General features: G+C 45.8%; 1 protein-coding gene across 1 annotated transcript in view; it reads right to left on the bottom strand.

The window, feature by feature from the left end:
* Window positions 1-6,635: 6,635 nt before the first annotated feature.
* LOC146548137 (NACHT, LRR and PYD domains-containing protein 3-like) overlaps window positions 6,636-21,369 on the bottom strand; it is a 32,604-nt gene continuing 17,870 nt past the window's right edge. The window contains exons 5-6 of the mRNA XM_085265029.1: window positions 14,101-14,277; window positions 6,636-6,756 (exon numbers count right to left, since the gene is read on the bottom strand). Coding sequence (XP_085121155.1) covers window positions 6,636-6,756; window positions 14,101-14,277 — 298 coding nt within the window. The remainder of the gene's footprint in view (window positions 6,757-14,100; window positions 14,278-21,369) is intronic.

The following is a 21,369-nucleotide window of genomic DNA, read 5'->3' as shown; positions in this document are numbered from 1 at the left end:
CTGGACTAGCGGATCCAGTAAGCAGACCACAGAACACTGGCTTCTTCAGCTCCTCCACTTCCTCCTTAGCTTCTCCCACCGGTGCTTGTGGCCAAAGGCTGGGTGGCAGCTGAAGAAATGGTGGCCCCCGGCTCCAGCGATTCGCACCAGCAAGCTGAGCCACAGTTTTCCCTCTTGTGATATCGTCTGCTGGATTGGTTCCTGAGTCCACGTACCGCCAAGATGCTGCAGCAGAGAGTTCTTGTACCTCTGCAACTCTGGTTCCCACAAAGACTTTATATCTGCATGAATCTGAATGGAGCCAGTTAAGCACTGTGGTCGAGTCTGTCCAGAACACCACATCTTGGATGTCAAGGGTCAGTTCTTTCTTCAGAACAGAAGCCAGCTGTGCTCCTGTAAGGGCTCCACACAACTCTAGCCTTGGAATTGAGAGTTGCTTCTTGGGTGCAACTCTCGACCTCGCAGCCAAGAAAGCCACCTGGACCTTTCCTTCTCCTTGGTCGGTCCGTAGATATGCCACAGACCCATAGGCACGCTCAGAGGCATCACAGAACACATGAAGGCTTCGATGGCTGTGACTACAATCCGAGCGTGAGTCAGTGTAGCATCTCGGCAGCGTTATCTGTGAGAGCTGGCTGAGTTCACTTTCCCACAAACGCCAGGCGTGGAGCAGATTCTCAGGTAAGTGAGGATCATCCCATCCTCTTTTCTTGTCCCAGAGGTGTTGCACGATGACCTTTGCCCTGGTTGTATATGGAATAAGAAACCCGAGAGGATCATACTGCTGGGCGAGCAGCCGATAAATGTTGCGCATTGTTGGCTCTGAACTGACACTCTGCTGATGCTTGTACCGGAGTGCATCAGTCTTACAGTGCCATACGAGTCCTAGAGTGCGCTCTTGCGGATCGGCTGACTCCTGGGAGAGCCAGAGAACGCTACCCTCTGACTGGGATTCAACTGGTAGGTGGCTGATGACCGTGTGGACATTGCTAGCCCATTGTCGTAGTTCAAATCCACCCTCCAAGAGGAGAGACTGCAGGCGATCCACCAACTCCTTGGCTTGGCCTTCTGATGGGAGGCTCTGCAAACAGTTGTCAACATAGAAATTACGTTCTATGGACAGACGAGCATCCTCTCCTGGCTCAGTGTGTTTCTGGACATGATCTTGAAGTGCAAAGGTGGCGCAGCACGGACTGCATGTAGTCCCAAAGGGAAGCACCTGCCATTGGTAGATGGTGGGTTTTTCGTCTACCTTCATGTCTCGCCACAGGAAACAGAGAAAGGGTTTGTCCTCATCTAGCAGACGGACCTGATGGAACATCCCCTTTATGTCACTGCTGAAGGCGACTGGGTGTTCCCTGAACCTGAGAAGGACTCCCAACAGGCTAGCTCCCAGTGTAGGCCCTGGAAGAAGGCAGTCGTTCAGGCTCTGACCCTTGTAGGTGAAGGAACAGTTGAACACTATCCTGTCCTTCCCGTTGTGGTGCACCATGTGATGGGGGATAAACCACGAACAGTTACTCACTGCGGCCTCTTCCGGTGCAACAGCTGTGACGAAGCCAGCCTGCAGCAGTTTTTGGATTTCCCGAGAGTAGGCAGCTGCCTTCTGTGGTTCTCTGGCAAGTCGTTTCTCTGTACCACGAAGCTGGGCCAAAACTGCCTCTGGTGTAGCACGAAGAGGGGGAAGATTCTTCTTCCACAGTAGTGGGGTGGCATAGCGATTTACTCCATCAATTGTTACTCGCATTGTCCTTTCCTCAAGTCTCTGAATGGCCTCAGCGTCTTGTCGGGACCTAGTAATGAGCCGCTCACTCCGGTATGGCAAGGTATCCATCTTCCAGAGTCTCTCCACATGGCTGAAGAGCTCAGCTTCTGGTGAGGCCCCAGAGGTGAAGAGACACTGCTGTGGGGTTAGCCGCTGACATAGGAATCTCGATGGACCCTGTAAAGTCCATCCAAGTCGGGTGTGCACAGCTGCAGGTCCACCTGGAGGACCTAGACGTACTGGCTCCACAGGAGTGAGAAGATGTGGATTATCTGACCCAATAAGCAGAAGGGGCTGTACTTCCTTTATGTCTGGCAGTGGCAGGTGCTTAAGGTGACGGTACCGCTCCTGTAATGCTCTTATCGGGTAACTATGGCGTGCTAGGCCAAGTTCCTTTGCTGTGAAGGCTCGGTGGATCTGGAAGGACTTGTTCGGCTGTGAGGCAGGAGAAATGGAGAATGACACAGCAGCACCATGGATGGTACAGCTATCTTGACGGACAGTGCGGAGTGCTAGGTCCTCTGCTTCCCCGTGCAGCCCCAAGCAATCAGCCGCTTCGTGCAGAAGTATGGTACGCTCTGATCCATCATCCAGTATAGCATAGGTTTCAACCATCTTTGTACTGCTCCTAATGATGACACGACTTAGCTTGAGTAACACCTGACTGCTATTGGTTTGCCGGTCTACGTACAGTGTCTCAGAGGTGGAACTTACTAAGCATGTGCTTTCCTCTGGTGCACTGGTTGAATCAGAGGCTGTAGCATCTGGGCTGGTATTGACATCATGAAGAACTTCAAGATGTCGGCGCCCACATGGTTTACACTTGGCTTTGAGGTTACACTTAGCTGCTTGATGATCACGGGCGCATCGCCAGCACCTCTTATTCACCTTGATCCACTCTGTCTTCTGCTCCTTCGACAAGAGTTTGAAGTTACTGCACTGATTCAGGTAATGCTGCACTGTATTACAGAATGGACAGTACTTCTTGGGCCTTTCTTGTGCCGCTGACATGTCACCTTCTATCTTTCTCCTGGGCTCACTACCATGGAGAATGGTGGCAACCTTCTGAAACTTATGCTCAGGACGTCTTTCCTTTCGTGAAACTTGCCTCTCCCTGTCAGAGTGGCCGCAATATTGGTCTCCAATTACCTGGACACGCACCTCATACTCAAGCCATTCAGCAAGATGAAGCAGTGTTGGTATAGGAGTGTTGATGGGATTGACAAATCTCTGGAAATTTGCTCTTAGGTCATAAGGTAGCTTAGCTAAGAGGCGAGATACGTGTGAGCCACACCTCAACTCTGTCCGACCTTGTTCTCCCAACTGGTGTAACATACCGACTAGCGCACGGACTTGTAGTGCAAAAGACTTGAAGGCTCTGATGTCACCACTCCTAATGTTGGGTCCATCCATCAGTTTGGTAATCCTTTTTAAGGCCAGATGTTGAGGTTGCCCATACATTTCTGTAAGTGCTCTCATGGTGTCAGCAAATGGGAATGGACTGTTACTGTATGAGTCAGCTACAAGTAGTGCATCTTCACACTTAAGGTGATCTGTCAGGATCTGGAACTTGAAGTGTTCAGGAGCATCAAGTGGAAGTATGTTATCTAGAGCTAACTTTAATCTTGCAAACTCACGTGGGTCCTCGTGCACAAGGTCGGGGATCGTTGGTTGAGGTCCGCGATAAGTCTCTATCGGTTGGGCTCTGCCGAGAGAGAGTGGTGTCTGAGGGCACCCACCTGGTTGCAGGCGATCGGTTGGACACTGTCGGCGGTCATCTGGATAGTTACCACAGCGCCTGTACGGATAACTCGAATCCTGATACCCATATCCATAAGGAGAACGATAGTGACTGTCAGGGCAGCTTGGGTGACCAGGGGTAGGATGCCTGTCATCTTGTCTGTAGTATGGATCATCTTCATAGCAGGCCCCTAGCCTTGGCAATCTAGGAGGAGTGGCAGGCTGACTGCAGTTCCTGTGGCGACGAGCATACACCTCGTCAACCCTTCTTTGGCCTGCATGATACGGTGATCGTCCCCTTGCTGCTGACGCTGGAAGTGGAGAGGGCCTCTCACCTGCTGTCATTGGTGAAAGAAAATCTTGAGATTCAGGGCATGAGTCGACTGAAGGTGATGGTGACTGTGCGCTGCGCTCCCTGTCAAGATCTGCGTCATTTAGACTGTGGGTGAGCTCCTCAATCAGGCCATGCTGGCTGTCCTTTGGATGGTGAGACTCATCCCCAAATGGCACCTGTGGAGCACTTTCAGGCTGATGTGGGCTCTTCTGACCTTTGATTGGCACCAGCTTACTAGTGTGGGCAGGTGTGGTTGACGTCCCATCCTCAGACCGTGATGTGGCATGCTGTGGAGCTAGTACAGGTGAGCTAGAGATCAATTCTGTCAGGCGTTGCACATCTAGTCGGAGTTGATTGTGTTCCTCTTTCATATGATGAATATATTGGAGAATTTCAGGATGAGTAGAATGCTTGCCCTGATCATCATGTGAGAGTCGGTTCTTAGTGAGGTCATCCACTTCATAGTTCTGGAGGTATGATGGCAGCTTGCTATGTCTGTGCGGACGGTCAGATTCTCTGTATGGGTATCGGCCTTCCATTCTGAACATATAAGGCTGAAGCAGTTGCTCACATCCGGCTCGAAGGACCAAATGTTCAGAAGGGTTAAAGAAATCTGAGCTGGCAGCAATCACTTCAGAGTGTCGGGTCAGGACACTTGCAAATGTTCAGATGTGAGAGGAACAAACAGGCAGAGTCCAGGAATAAAGTTGTCATTCTTTGTATTTTCAATTGAGAATGTGCCCGCAGCTGGGCGAGATAGAGTGTGTGTGTGTGTATGTGTGGTTTCTGCAGACAAAGCATAATAATACAATCAATTAGGAATCAGATTACATAATAAACATAAAGATACAACTGAGGTGTACTCAAGTACAGTATATAGCTAAATAAGCTGACATTATACTTCAGCCTGGTTACATAAACTTAAAGTCAGACATTATGCATTAACACACCGCATACAACTATGCACTGAAGGCAACTTTACATCGGTTTATCATCTGTTACACAGAGCACAGAATCAACAACACGATAACAACGAATCTCTCTGCTAGAAGCTAATTAGCAAACAAATCTGTTATGCTAGCGAACTGCCACTTGTACATAACGTCACTTAAACAGAAGCAGAAACTGCTGGTAAGTCATCAAATACACTCATGGCTGAACACCAACATAACTGAGTGAAGTAAAACATTAACTTACGGTCTTATGAACGCACACACTGTCCGTTGTTTGGCTGCCGTTTGTCTCTGAACTAAAGTTGCGGACATGCACCCCGATGGTGCATTCAGGGGACATAGGAAATCCCATACACAACCCTAACCCTTTTGTACAGGCTTTTTCTCTAGCAGACAGCTGTGTGGCTAAAAGTCAGATCATTTTTTACCACCTCAGTCACACTGGACTGAAACAAGAGTGAAACTAGGAAGAATCAGAGTTTGTCCAGTGACTGCACTGATTTTCTTCATATTCACAAACTGATTCTAAGTAGTTGCATCAGCTAATCACCCGGACACTGAGCGTCCAACACGCTCCCTGAAGGGAAACGATTACATCCTCCAAACAATCACAATCTGTCTCTGAACGACTGGAATTATTCTCTGATTTGTCAATAACTGGAGTTTATCAATGCAGACACGTTGCCAACATGATGAAGTCAGTCTGAGTCGCATCTCTTTGGCTAACTTAACTCAAGTGGTTGCCGACTATTCTGGTTCTATTCCCATATAACAGCAGGGTTGCTGAGCACCTCTGTCACTCTGCACTTATGTTCCCAGTTCTCTTTTGTGGAGGAATTTTCCAGGAATTCCTGGGACCAGCTTTCCATGAGAGACCCGATCAGGAGCGTCTGTCCTGGACACTCCCAGCATCACAGGGACTCACAAACCCGTCTACCACAGTGAGAAGACTGATGGTCACAGGCCCACATGTAGCTTTAGATCACACGTGTGCACTTCCTGTGGTCACTGCTGTAACTCTAGACTCACCGAGGGGCCAGTGGTTGGTGAGGCAGCAGCAGCTGAAGTCATGTGACTAATGGCTCTCAGCTTCTGTCCTCCTATTCGCCGGTGTCCTTCACCTGTCACACCTGGTCAAGAAAGAGTGAGAATGTTCAGAGCTTTAATGGAAAAGAATATTATTACATATAAAAGGCCTCTAACAAGTATTGTAGTGTTAATCAGGATGAAGTCCATCATGAACACTTCAGAGTGCTTCAGACAGTCGGTGTTTCATCCACAGAGCCTCCAGTCTGCATATCAAAGTATCCTGAGGAATGACAGTGAACCCCGAGTTCCCCTCATTACATTCATGTGTGTGACTGTGAGGAAAAGGTGATTGTATGAACGTGTGTGAGCGAGTGAATGAGGCTTGTATCAGAGTGGAGATAATGTCAGCGGCACAAGCTGGACGCTGCAGGTGTTACATGTGAATCTGTGCATCAGTGTCTGCACCTTTGTGGAGGTGAAGCTCAGGAGGTTTGGATTTGTTCAAAGCTCTGTCTGCTCCATCTTTCTTTCCCTCAGGCCTCTCCAGATCAGGAAGGAGGTCCTGTTCTCCTTCTCCCTCCTGGATTTCTGGATCCAGGGAAGGATCAAAGTCTCTCAGCCCAGCATCAGAGCTTCTGGCTGGGGGAGGACTGGAAGTTTCAGCTGGAGGCTGAGAGCCTGGATCTGCCATCTGAGTCACAATTCAAATATTCTCAGTAATCTCAAAAAGCAACAGAAAGGTGCCATTTTCATGAGCAGTGGGTTATCCAGCAGTTTGATTCATGTCAGCAGCATTTAGTTTGTAACTGCTGACTCACCTCTGGCTGTGTCCTGCTCTCAGGGTCACAGTGGACACTGTACCTTTGACAGAAGCTGCAAAGACAGTCAGCAGGGGTCTGGATGCATTCAGCACCACGTCCTTGTCGGGCAGACACCTTCAGTGACAGGACAGTTTATTATGCTGGTAACGTTAATAAGTCTGTTCACCTGTAGAGCTCATTTAAACACATCAGCTGTAGAACATCATGTGTCATGGCGTGTCCAAACTCACAGGCTGCATCCTCCTGAGGACCCGGCCTTCAAGGTCTACGTGGGCCGGGTCCTCCAAAGGTCGGGTAGGCGGGAAGTGAGCGGCTGTGATGGTCTGGCCTTCAGATCCGCGTCACCGCTGTCTCGGTGGAGTTATATATATACTATATATATATATATATATATATCTTAGGGGTGCAACGATACACAAAATTCACGGTTAGGTTCGGTTCGATACTTTGGTGTCACGGTTCGATATTTTTTCGATACAAAAAAAATGTTCATGCCTTTTTAATTTGTCATTTATTAAAATTATAAATATATATTTTAACTCAAAAGTACAGTTTTTAAATTTAAGCTTGCTGCGGGAGATTTCACTTGTCATGTTTGCATAGTAAGCTAACGATTAATAAGACGATGTCAGAGGAATTGGTGCACAAATTATCACCACTCACAGATCAGTGCTGTCGCTCTCTATACACAGTTCGCACGATTGCAAAGTGAAAGCAAAAAACAAGCGCAAATTCAATCGCGATTTCAATATGTCACATATTGACAGTGGCTCACCGATGCCAATGACATAATTACCCAGCTACATTTCTGAAAGAATGCAAAAGCATTGACATATATTTTTCCTTCCTACAATAGCCCGACGGGCAGGGAAGAGATAGATTTTGGTAGCCCGACTGAAAAAATAGCTAGCCCCTGGACGTCGGGCTAGCGATATTGCGAGCCCTGTATCTGATTGAGGAATCACTCATCTTTGGAAAAGACAGTTTATTACAGAGAAACGCAGATTCACTGAGCGCTCAACACAGACAGCATCGTCAGAAGGAAAGTTGATAAAATAAATTACAAATTTTGTATTGTTCGATACATATGTGTACCGAACCGAAAGCACTGTATCGAACGGTTCAATATCGATACGAATATCGTTGCACCCCTACTAAGTGACTTATATATCATGTTTAAACCTGAACAGCCAAAGGCCGTGGGGGTCCAGAAACGATGTGCCGGGAGTCCGCTGTTCTCGCCGGCTCTAATGACCCTCGACCTCCCGGTTAGCTATCAAGATGGTGGGTAACAGACGTCTCCAAAAACGTCAGAGCACTTTTGCAAATATGTGATATCTTGACAAACCGAGCAGATATTTGAAGTTTACACTCCTACATTCTCAAACAGGAGCCCCAGCAGAGATGGATGGCTGGCGCGGCTCTCCGGAGCCCCCAGTCAGAGCAGATGCAGGGCCAGCAGGTGTGGAGACCCCTGGCTGAGGCAGCTGAAGCTGTGGGTGGCTGTCAGCCAGCTCAGGATGCCTTTTGGGCTGCAGCAGCATAAAATCCTCAGCAGGCTGGGTAAGCTTGCGTGAGCTCTCTGTGGAGGCTGTTGCAGCTGAGATGGCTCACCCGAGCGGTGCAAACTTAGTTACCTTCAAGGCTCCAGAGTGAGCTGAGGTCAGCAGCTCAGCCTCTGGGGAGGCTACAATCCCTGGAACAGCCAGGTCTCTACAACCAGAAACAGTCTTTGCATGTGCAGCTTCAGAACCAGACTTGAAGTTCCAGTTAGTGTCCGATGTCCCAGAAACACTCAGGTGCTCACTGAGCAATCTCTTGAGGCCAACACTCAGAAAATCAAACAGTCTTTGAGCCTTTGTGGGAACATTTATCGTCTCTGCTGGAAAGGTGGAAACATCTGGGAGATGCAGCCTTAACACACTGGGCTTCACAAGTCCTTGGAGGCAGCTCACTAAACTCAGGGATGCAGACAAAATCAGCACTTGCAGGAACACAATGTGCCCTCTCACAATGAGCTTGGAAGCATAAACTGAGTTTTCCTCACTGACTGTTTCAGACAGGATTGTGGGAGCAACACAAAAAGCAGCTTCAGCTGGAAACACACAGTTTAGTGTCTTTGCTGCTCGCTTTAAGTCACAATAAACAGGAAACTCATTGTGTCTCATGTCAGAATCACTCATATACAGGACAGGAAGAGGCGGAGCTTATTTCCTGCAGGGAGAGGTTAGCAGTCTGTGTCTTTCTCATTTCTGACTCCTAAAGAGCTGAAAAACACAGGCTGTTATTGGCTGGCTGACACTGGGATTAATGTCCTTGAAGCCAGCAGTCTTTAATGTCCAGCTTCAGAACGGGCAGGTGAAAAACAGTCCTTTATGTCCTCTGATGTTCAATAAACTGTCCTGATTACTGAGGGAGCAGAGAAAGTGTCTCCATCACTCACCACAGCTGGATGCTCTGAAATCCTGGAATCCAGCTGTGGAGAGGAGCGCCGGCGGCGTGGACGCAGTTTAGTAATCAGGGAACGGGAGACAGGAGGGAAACACAGCTGGGACCAATTACACACACGAGACAGGAAACAGTAACACAGGACTGTCAAAGTAAAACAGGAAATATAACACAGAGTCCAAAGTAAGGAGACGTGGGACACAGTGAAGACACAGAAACAGAAACCAGAACTATAATCACAAAACAAACTCAGAAACATAAAGAGTGAATCAGCTGATTCAGTGTTTGTGACAAAAACATGGATCCTGGTTAATAACTTTTATTTGTTTGTTTCTGTATTATTTTGTGTATCGTTCTTATGAGCTGTTGTTTTGTCAGTGAAATATTATTTCATTGTTTTAAGCTTTTTGTTGACTTTGAAGTGCTTAAGTTGATATTTTTGAACATTTAATTTGTTCGATTATTGTCGAGTCGATAAAACTGTCAAACGCACAGCTGCTTCCAGCATGGCCGGTGGAGAGGTGGCCGAGCAGACGCACAACACACACAGCTCACAGGTTTGCATTTCTAGATATTGCAGATGTTGCAGAAATTGAGAGTAAAGAACTCAGAGATCCAGCGCTGTCTCCTGCCCCTTATTTATACACCACAACACAACGACAGGCGTAACTCACACAAACGGGTAACATGAGGCTCAGATGCTTTGGACGTGTTCACATATACTGGACACAGAATGATGAAGATGGAGCTGCAGGAAGGAGGAAAAGAGGAAAAACACAGAAAAGATTCACAGATGTGGTGAAAAAGGACACGACAGCTTCTGTTTGTTCGTTTGGTTTTTCTTTATTTGGTAAAGATTCAGAAATAAAGAGAAGATCACATGTTTGAATATTATATTAACGTTCTGTAATTACAACAAGTTGTAAAATCTTTCCAGAGTGAGACAGAGACTGTGCAGAGACTGTAGAAGGACAGAGCAGCAGCAGAGCAGTCCAGATACACTGATGATCCTCTGTCAGATCCAGAGGGACACACAGGGCTGATGCTGGACTCTACATTGTGTCTGACAGTGGAGCTGTTCTCAGAGCAGTTCACTCTGCAGCACTGACAGTCATCTGCACTTCATTCCTCTGTCAGTCACTGCTGGATGAAGCTCTCCTCTCCACCTCCCAGTAACATGGCCCAGTCAGAGCGTCTCTACACACAAGCTGCTGCTGCTTCAACCTCTCTGGATCATCAGGACACAGCTGCTCCTCTCTCAGCACACACACCGTCCTGTTTACCATCATCACCTCCACCTGCAGAGAGAAGGAGGAAGAGCAGAGGGGATAAACGAGTGTTTCCAGAGACTCTTCATCAGCTGTCAGTCAGTGATGCAGCACATCCAGTATAAAGAGCAGCAGGGACGTCAGTGCTGGGACTGTACTAGGACTCATTGTTGCTTCACTTTTTCTAATCTTTGGATTTTTATTGAAGTTGCTGAAAATGTTTTTCCCTCCTAGTTTGAGTTTGGACTTTCATTCATTAGAAGAACCTTGGTGTGTCCACTCTGAGCTCTGTAGGAACCCCAACAACAAGCCCAACAATCCAGATGGACGGTTCCAGCTGTTAACTGGAGGAATTCCATCCAAACATCTGCTCTCACTAAATTCTTCCTCACCTACAGACTGTGTTCTTCACTGCTTTAAACTTGGAAATCAATGCAGTCATTGGTCTGCGTGCTGCTTTGTTCAGAGAGCTGATTGGCTGTTGACAGTGTTTGATCAGAGCGTGTCAGCCGTTACTATGGTGACCATAAAGGTGAGAAACAGGAAGTGTTTGTGTCCAATCCTGAAGCCTGTCACCGTTCTCCTCTCACAGCTTCACTGAGAAGCTGCAGCTTTACAGGAAACACTGGATCTTTGTTTCATACTGACTGTGTTTAGTACAATACTGCTGACAGCACCACCCACTCACTCCATCACTCTACTGACCTCAGAGTCTCCAGTCTGTAGTCTGGACTCTGCTGAAGATCAGACAGCTGCTTCACATCTGGATCCTTCAGGTTGTTTCCCCACAGCTCCAGCTGTCTCAGATGGGAGGGGTTGGACTTCAGTGCTGCTGCCAGATAATCACAGCTGATCTCTGACAAACCACAGTAACTCAATCTGTATAAAGAATGAAAGATGTAAGTTTATTAGACAAAGTGCTTGAAATCATTCAGTGTTTCATCATCTGTTCAGAGCTGAAGAAGGTTCAGAATGTAGAAGTTTAGAAAATGGAAACTCCAAACAGCTGAAGCCAACAGGAAGCAGCTTCAAACAGGAAACTGTGCAGAGTTTCAGACTATATGTCCTGATGCAGCCAGTTGGATTTTGGAGATTTGAATCTCTGTTCTGTGACTAAGTCCTTGAATCATTTCTTCCAGTTGGTCCAACAAGACAGACTAAGTATTGGACATGTGTTGTGGCTCCATCAGGGGAGCTTCTAAATGTGATGTGATGGCCCCTCTGGGTCTGTCAGGTCACAGCACTGAAGAGAGCTCAAACTGGGCACACAGCTGTTCCAGTCTGGACCAAAGACTCTATACTGGGACTGAGGGACTGCTTTGACTGCACCCACTGGGACTTTTTAAAGGCTCATGTTCTCACTTAGATCATCGATTTCTACTGACATTTCTTTCTGGGAAAAATGGGGATTACTTTGCAAACAGGAAGTATTTTCCCCAATAAGCAGCCCTGGATTAGTAAATCACTCCAACATGTTCTCAGGCAGAAGAAGCTGTCTTGTTATGAGGGAGAGAAGAAAAAGATTGAGGCACAGAAACCTGTTGAAAGAGAGATAAAGCAGCTAAAATCAGGTGTAAAAGTAAAGCAGAGGATGAGCTGAATAAAGGACACTCAAGGCTGGCTTGGAAAGGAATGAAGTCAATACACATATATCCCCCCACACACATACACACACACACACACACACATACACACACGCGCACACTTAAAGAGTAAAAATTGGGCTGGGCTCGCATGAGCCAAGTGAGGAAACATTATAACAGGGAGCCGTCTGCACCGGGAGCCGGTCACAGACCGCAGCCTCCAGGCTGGGCACACAGCAGGAGGGAGGCAAAGGAGCCCCCCAGCCAGGCTGAGAGGACACCCAGAGACCCAGCAGCCACGGTCAATCACAGCCCCGGTGCAGAGAGCGCCCTCCGAGGAAACACTGGAGATATGACGCAATACGATATACACAGGGTAAAATGATAAAATAAATAAGAACAGGATACAATATAAATATAAATATAAATATAAATATAAATGGAGTAAGAAGATTAAAAAATGAATAAGAATAAAATCAAATCCTAAAATTCTAAATCCTAAATTAATAATAGAATAACAGGATAGAATAAATAAGCATAAAATAAATAAACGCTAAGTAAAAGCTAAATTAAAAAGATGAATGTGATGCTGAATCAGCAGAAGACTTGGACTCATTTGATTCCAGCTTTGATATCATTGATTTCAATGAAGAGCTTTGTGATTGTAGCAAAGGGCTGGTAGCTCTGAGAGTCCCACTGATGAGGTGTTTGTGTGGAAATCTCTTAGTGGGACCAAAGAGAGAAAAAGCCCTGGTCCTGATGCTGTGGGAGGGAAATGATTGAAGTGTGCTGTGAGGAACTGACTGGGAGATTTTCACACATTTTCCAGTCCTCCTTGGAACAACAGGAAGTTCCCAGCATATGGAAACAAAGGTTAAGTGTCCTATGGCACTCAGTGATGATGGTGCTGTGGCCCCACCACCTCCACCTCTTTGTAAAGGAACTAACTGTAATCTGAAGCTTCAAATGGAACTAAGACTTCCTCCACTAGGTGGCAGTGTCTGATGAGAAAGTGTTAGTGGAGCTGGCCTGGAGTCAGAAACAGGAAGATGCAGGATTTGGGCTGAAATGGGCAAAAGTGGTTAGCACTAGTGCCTTAGAGCAAGAAGGTTGTAGGTTGAAGCTTGTTGGTCAGCTGGGCCTTTCTGTGGAGGTTGGATGTTCTCCCACAGTCCAATGAAATGCTGCTTAGGTTCATTGGTGCTTCTACATTGGCTGTAGGTGTGGATGTGAGGGAGTGCTTCTCTGTCTCTCTGTTGGCCCTGTGATGGACTGCTCACCTGTGCAGGTGGACCACGCCTCTTGCCCTATGACAGCTAGGGCACAGGCTGCAGCCCTGTGAGCCTAAGCTGAATAAACAGTTAGCAAAAATGATCCATAGATGGCCTGAAATCCCCCAGTTAGCAGTTTGGTAGATAGCTATGACATGCTAATCCCATCCAGCAGCTGTATTCTACCTGTAAGCTGATCCCTGCTGAGCCAAAGCACTTTTTCATATACAAATTACAACCTTTAATAGAAACCTATTGGTCAGCATCTTATTAGCCTGCTGTTAGCTTCATTCCACAGAAAACTGAGAGAAACTAACAGAGTTGATAAAGAATAAAGAGAAATGTGCTGATTTAAAGCCTTTGAAGTGCTTCAGATGATCTCTGTCCACTTCTGTCCACTCATTCATTCATGTAAGCTTTCTAATGCAGCTTTGATCTTCACAGTCTGCTTGATGAAACTCATTCTAACCCTGAATGTCAGAGTGTTCCTCCTTCTCTTTCCCATCATTCATGCTGGCAGTGGAGGAGATTTGGATGTTGGACTGTGTTTTGGATGATGTGTGTATGTTTGTGTTGGACTGCTGTCTGTAAAGCAAACGCACATTTTGCTTTGGATTTCAGTGTCACACAGACTTTAAGGTGCAATGAAGAGTTTGAGAGTTTCACAGTGAATTTTCCAGTGGAGGATTTTTCTTCTTCTTTGAAGGTTTGAAATGTGAACATTGTTCTGCTGCAGTCAATGGGCTAAACCAGAGAAGAAGAAAACAGACTTTACCATGAAGATCCTCAGTGTGGATCAGTATAATATCAGCCTGATGTCTGCAGTTTAGTGTCAGCACAACTTTCACATCATATTCATCTCAGCACAACTAAAACATGCTGACTGACCCCAGAGTTTCAAGTTTACATCCTGGACTCTCCAGGAAACCACACAGATGCTTCACTCCTGGATCCTGCAGCTTGTTGTTTGTGTACAGGTCCAGCTCTCTCAGATGGGAGGGGTTGGACTTCAGTGCTGCTGCCAGATAATCACAGCTGATCTCTGACAAACCACAGCTCCACAATCTGTATAAAGAATGAAAGATGTAAGTTTATTAGACAAAGTGCTTGAAATCATTCAGTGTTTCATCATCTGTTCAGAGCTGAAGAAGGTTCAGAATGTAGAAGTTTAGAAAATGGAAACTCCAAACAGCTGAAGCCAACAGGAAGCAGCTTCAAACAAACACAACAAGAGAAAAAACTCTGAATGTTTCACATTAAAGTCGTACATTTCTCATAAAAACAGGACAAAGACTTGAAAAAGTCGTGTTTTTCCTTCCAGGAACCACATGGCTTCACTTTTAAAGGTGAAGTGTGACAGAAATGGACATATTTGAAGTCCAACACCTTTTTCCAGTCACATTATTAAAGCAGACAAACTGATGATGACATCTCTGGGGTCTGATTGATAGAAAAAAAATCTCTTTGAGACCTTTTGTAACTGACAAACTCTTCATCTGCTAACAACACTGAGTTGAATCTCCATGGCTGATAGTTGGAGCAGGCATCAGGAATACACATTGAAAAAACAAGAGGAGAAATCACCAGAGTCTTATAATCACATTCTGTAACTAAAGGGAGACGTTTTTCTATACAAATATATGTTTTATGGACATTAGAAAAAAAAAGAGTATTGATGTGAAGCAGGATTATGAAATCTCCATACATCAGCCAGCCCATAATTATCAAGAAAGCTCTGAATGACGCATGCTGAGTTTGGACTAAGTGTACTTTTGTGTGAACTGTGGTCCATAGCAGATAATGAGCAGTTTAGGTCTCCCTCAAAGATGATATTGTGTGATGACATATTGGGGAGCCGCGCAAAGACATTAGTGAAAAATCTGTGATCGTCCCAATTAGAGGCGTAGATATTTGCTAAGATCAAAGGAAAACCATAAACTATATTTTCTGCACTTAAAATCCTGTAATTTTCTCATAAATCGACAGTGCGGCTTATGGATGAATTCTGGTTGTGCTTACTGACCTCGAACCGATTTTATGTGCTACACGGCGCTCAGAAACCTTTCAAAAGATGTTTTGGTACGACTTTGCTCAGCTACGAGGCTGCACCGCTTGATGGATTGTTGGAGCATTACAGCTACGAGGAGCCTCGCGGAGTGATACGTACTCTGCTTCAACGTAATATTACTGTATTGAGTGTGTATAAGGACCATAAATGGCACCTGTAAGAGACACGGTTACAAAGAGGATTTCAAACTCCAGGCTGTCAGTCACGCAGTAGAACCTGGGAACAGAGCAGCTGCTTGTTATTATGCTCAGCGTCTGTTTACATTTTGACTGCACGATTGTGAGCTTTTTGTTATGCACAAACACAACATTGTTTTCTTTTATTTATGGAGCATTATTATTTAATAAATGCTGATCATTTATTTCTGAGTAATTGTTTCATGTACATCTACGCTGTATGTTAATAAATGTGCCTGTGTGAGATTTGGGACACAGCTTTGACTAAGAACTCTTTTTGTTCGAACTTTCTGGCTTCAAAAATATCGAGATATATATCGTATATCGCCATCCAGCTAAAGAATATCGAGATATGAACTTTGGGTCATATCGCCCAGTCGTAATATTGCAATAGGTTGTCCGTTAAACTCAAGCGGGGCTTGGGCCCTGGCACGGCGTAGCCACACAATCCTGGTAGTAGTGACGCTCGGCTATGACGGCGTGCGGGTTACCAGCTGGCTTTCTCAGGATAGGGCTCCTGTGTGAGCGGTCGACAATAACGTCTTTATCCATACCCAGCACTTCACGTAGTAGCACGGATACGGCCGTGGAGGAGCTCGAGTCCAGGCCCTCTGGGATCCCTATGATGTGGATGTTAGCTCTCCGCTTCCTGTCTTCATCACATTTATCCTTCAGGTCAGACAGCTCCTCCTTCATACTCTCTACTGTAGACTGCAGGGTGGTCACCTCATCGCTCCACATTGACAGCCCATCCTCAGCTTCTTTCACTCTAACCTTTACTCCATCAACTTCACCGCACGTCGCCGCCATGCTGTTAGCGATCTCATTTCTCAGTCCTTGCACGTCAGCCCTTATATTGTCAAAATCTTCTTTCAATGCATTTCTGACTTCTTCTTTTAACAGCGTACTAATGTCCTCTTTAATGGATTGAAGAAGCTCCAATTTTAGAGCAGTAGGATCCACATCACGCGCGTCTGTTGAGTCTGCTCTTCAGCGGCCGTAGAGCTGGACGCTGCCCTTTGGCCATCATCGATACTCTCGCCCGAGATCGCACCGGGGCTAAAATATTCACCTGCTCAGCTGTTTTTGATCAGTTTGAGCCTGTGTGGTTTGATCAGGTGGAGGAACGATGTGATGCTATAAAGACATCATCTTGTCCAAATGAAGTTGTTCCAACACGTGTTTAAAAAGATTTTAAAGGTTGTTGGTTCCGACATCTTAGCGATTTTTAACAGCAGTCTTAGATCAGGTGTTGTACAGCCTGTTTTAAACATGCTGTTGTACAGCCTGTACTAAAAACCTGATCTGGATCCTCTGTCCGCTCAAATTTCAGGCCTATTTCAAAGCTTCCCTTCCTGTCGAAGATTTTGTAAAAGATTATATTTGTTCAGCTGCAATCTGTTGTAAAGGTTTCAGTCTGGTTTTAAAGCTCTTCACAGCACTGAAACTGCCCTTTGAAAAGTTCTTAATGATGTTTTATCAGCCACTGATCAGGAGACTCCGCTGTGCTTTTGGATCTGACCGCTGCCTTGACCACAGCATCTTGACCTCACCATTGGAGCATGGCGGCATCAAGGGCGCTCTATTAGACTGGTTCAGCTCTTTTATTAAATCGCATTATTACATTTGGGGCTTGTATTTGACGGCAATTTGAAAAACAGCTGAGCTCAGTTGTACAGCGGTCTTTCTTCAAACTGAGGCTTTTATCTAAGGTGAGATCATTTATATCTTTTAAAAACCTTGAACGGGCGATCCACGTTTTCATGACGTCCCAGCTGGATTATTGTAACTCCTTATATGTTGGAGTTAGTGGGACCTGCCTGGCAAGACTGCAGCTGGTCCAGAAAGCTGCAGCTCGTCTTCTGACACAAGCTCAAAGACATTTATCGTCCCAACAACCACATATACGCTGGTCCCTCGCTGTAACACAGTTCACCTTTGGCGGCCTCGCTGTTTCGCTGATCTTTTTTGTGCAATTTTGCATGTTTTTGTTTTGTACAGCGCATTGTGTTCTGTGTCCTGATTGGCTGTAGACCATCGTCAGTCAATCTCGTGCCGTGTCTCCTGTACAGTACAGAATGTGTTCAAATTTACAGCAGTGTGACTCTGCAGTGCTGCACTGTATGTTTGTACGTTTTGTCCCAACAAACAACAATGATGACGAGACGTTTTGCACCTGTGGTAGCAGCCAAAGGCAGAGGAAGATGCTGACCATCATAGTTTCAACAAGGAGGCAAAAAGGTTGTAACTGTCCACAACAAGAACATCGTAAGGATGGAGTCAGCTTTGGCTTTGTGGCTCAGTGACCGCAGGAAAAAGAACATCGTGCTGGACACCAACATTATCTGCAGAAAAACTCAAAAGCTTTATGAAACTTTACCTGACAGCGAGGAGCCCAGGCCATGGACGAGTGCTCCTCACACAGAACCAAGCTCATTTAATGCCAGCAAAGGCTGATTTGACACATTTCAGAAACACTTTGCTTTCACTCTTTAATAATGAACTTATTTTTCTATGAAGGTTTGAACTTTGTTTAAACAAGAGAGAAAAGTGTGAAAATGTTCATGCCTGTCTGAGAAAAGTGTAGAAAGTGTGCAGTGAGGGTTTAACTGCCTTAAAACTTCTATAATACTTGTAAAACATAAAGCTGCTACTTCATTCTGAGACTTATTTTTAGAACGTAACTCGATAAACGAGCGACCGCAGTACTGTATTGTGTTTATTTTGAAAACTCTCAACAGGATCTTCAGATTTATTTTGAAAGCTTTATCTGGAAAACACAAACACATAAGCAGGAAACAAAGAGCGTGATATGAAACGATAGACGTTTTCATATGGTCATCATATATACATCGTTCTATCGAACAGCCCCAGCTCCTGCTGTCAGTCTCTGTAAATCTGCTCTTAAAACACATTTGTATTCACTGGCTTTTAATACAGCATGAGAGTTATTTGATATTTGATGTGTGATATTAATATTAGGAGTTATTTTAATCGTTATTTTGGATTCTTGTACAGCACTGTGGTCAACGCTGCTGCTGTAATTAATGTGCTATAAACACATAAACAATCTGCAGTTAAACATCCAAAACTAAAGATGTGATCGCTGCCTTTAGAAAATGTGCTGATGCACAAGATATCAGCTCCATTAAGGTGGAATGTGGCCGTGTTAGAAACATGTTGGAAGAAGTTTGAAGCTGAAACTGTGAAGCTGAGAGTGAAAGAGCTCCAGCGTCTGTCACAGGAAACTTTCTTATTTCCACACTGATGAAAGCATCAAGCTTTGATTTCCTGCTGCTTTTATTGAGTCACACTGTGAAACTGAGCCACAGCTGAACCAGCATCCCTGTACAGCAGACACTTACAGCGCTTGGCTGCTTCCATTGGACCCTCTGCACAGAGCTTCAGTTTCCTCTTCTGGTCCCAAAGTGCAGAACAACAAGGTTTCAAACAGCTTCGTTCCAGCAGCATCAGCCACAGACATGCATAGAGAATCCTTTGGTTGTGTTGTGTGTTTGCATATCTGCTGTGTTGCTTTGTGAGGATGGATCATCTCCTGCAGCTCCAGATAAACAAGCTGGACCTGAACCTGGTAGCTTCACTTAGAAGACACTTGTGACGGGAACGTGTGAGAAGTTTTGTGCAGACAAGTTTGGATTTAGAGTGTGGGACGAGCTCTCCACAGTCTTTGTGGAGATCCACATTCTGCATACTGCCTGTGAGAAGCTGCAGACATTTGTCCTCCAAATCCACTGAGCAGCTGCTCGTGGTGGTATTAGCTTCATGTGTGCGTGTTAGCATGAAGCCTCGGTCACACTCTGCTGTGGACACGTCACGGACAGCTGGACGCCTGATGGACGAGTCGTCCTTCCTGTTAAACTTCTTTGAGCATGAGAAGAGCATAAGAAGCTCAGTGGACACTGGTCAGTGTTTTAACTCTCGCTTTCTGATGGGTTTAGATTTTATTATTGTCATTTGTATTAGGAAATATTTAACCATATATTCTTAGAGGTGTATAATCAATTGTGTAGTGATAGGATGTGTGATCTTTAGCAGGCTGCAGGGGCTTGGTGTGTATTCCACACTAGAATGCACACCCACATCCTGGGAGCACGAGAGAGGTCGTACCTTCTCTTATTGTTTTATGGCAGGATTAACGTAGCTACGTCTGTTCTAGTCTAAGTGCTTTTTGTTTAGATGAACTGCTGGACTTCCTCACCATGTTATCTAGGGTGAACCATCTAGGGTGAAGGGGGGTCTACCCTCTTCCTGACCAAGGATGTTATATGACCCTTTGATCAGCAGTACCACACACACACACACACACACACACACACACACACACACACACACACACACAGTATTCTTTGTTCACATGTATACCTATGTGAGATGCTATATGTTAATGACCCTATGCATATTCATGTAACCACAATAAAAGGAGTGCTATGGGGAGCCTGGCTGAGAGTCTGATGGTGGTCAAGTGGTGGAACGACGCTTGGCTCCAGCCAGGTCTCCCTCATGCATGAGTAAACCAGAGAACTTTGGTGCCTTGTGTCTTGCTTTTTGCTGCGTAGCAGATTGTCCTTAACGTTCCAGTGGATAGGTTCAAACTACAAACCTATCATTAATTGGTCCTTCGAGAGCCGGATCCCTGGAGTCGACATTCACCGAGGGGAAAAGAGACACGCCGACAGACTGACGTCAGCCAGGACTTATAGAGGTCCTGCAGCAAAGTCCCGAGGCGTGAGAATTCGTCATCGAGCCGGTGGATTAGCCGTCTGTTTTTTCTCCTCGATGGATGACGATTGACGGGATTCGGGACTGATGCTACTCGCAATAAGCAACACCAAGTAGGTATGTGAAAAATCTAAGCCACTGTGTGAGGCTGAGTTGTAAAGTCTTTATCACTGTGTGCGATAAAGCGTGTAGTCACTGTGTGCGACTATTCTTTGCCGCTGTGTGCAGCAAAGCGCGCATCCACTGTGTGAGGTTGCGTTGAAAGTCTTTATCACTGTGTGCGATAAAGCGCGTGATCACTGCTATGTAAGTCTTTGCCACTGTGTGCGACAAAGCACGCAGTCACTGTGTGAGACTGCGTTGAGACAATAGGCCTAATTTTTGTTGTTTGTGTGTGAGGATATTTTTTGTTGTTGTTGTTGTTGTGTGAGTGTGTGCGGAGCAGAACACGTGGTCTGTGACGTCGGCAGCTGTTGTTGTTATTATGGGTTCCCAAGCAACCAAGAGTGTGTCAGAGGGTGACGAGAAGTTTATGGTGAAATTCGCTCCCGGTAGCGCAAAGTATTTAGGACATTGGCGCAAGAAATATGATTTTGAAGGTAAATTGGTTGTAGGACAATGTCAAATGTTAGTAGACCAGTTGACAGTGAAAGCAGCTTGTGCGACAGGGAAATTGAAACAGGAGAGAGAGTTACAAGTGGCGTCCGCTAAATTGTGGTTAGAACAGGCGCAGAAGAGACAGGAGGCAGTGACTATATATACTGACAGTCAGTATGCATATGCTACACTTCATTTCTTTGCCGCTCAGTGGTCAAGACGAGGCATGACAACATCAACAGGTAAACCTGTGGAGCATGCGACATTGTTGCAGGCCCTGTTGAAAGCAGTCTTACTGCCTAGTAAAGTTGCGGTTTGTAAATGTGCAGCACACACACGTGGCACTGACCCCATTGTACTAGGCAACGCCTTTGCAGATAAAATTGCAAAGGAAGCGGCCCTTGGAACACATGGGGTTCATGTTCTGGCGTCACAGGAGCAAACTACGCCCATCACACATGATGTGTTAGCAGACATGCAGTCACACTCACCTCCAGCTGAGAAGCAGCTGTGGCTCACTAAAGGAGCAAGCCTGCGAGGTGATGTCTACTATCTTTGTGATAAACCTATATTGCC

The sequence above is a fragment of the Mchenga conophoros genome, linkage group LG23 (assembly GCF_057382185.1).
Source record: "Mchenga conophoros isolate Kocher_MC1m ecotype Shallow Benthic linkage group LG23, M_conophoros_male_GT1.1, whole genome shotgun sequence".
Lineage (NCBI taxonomy): Eukaryota > Metazoa > Chordata > Actinopteri > Cichliformes > Cichlidae > Mchenga > Mchenga conophoros.
Note: the sequence above shows the minus strand (reverse complement) of the source record. Positions and strands in the feature narration are given on the sequence as shown.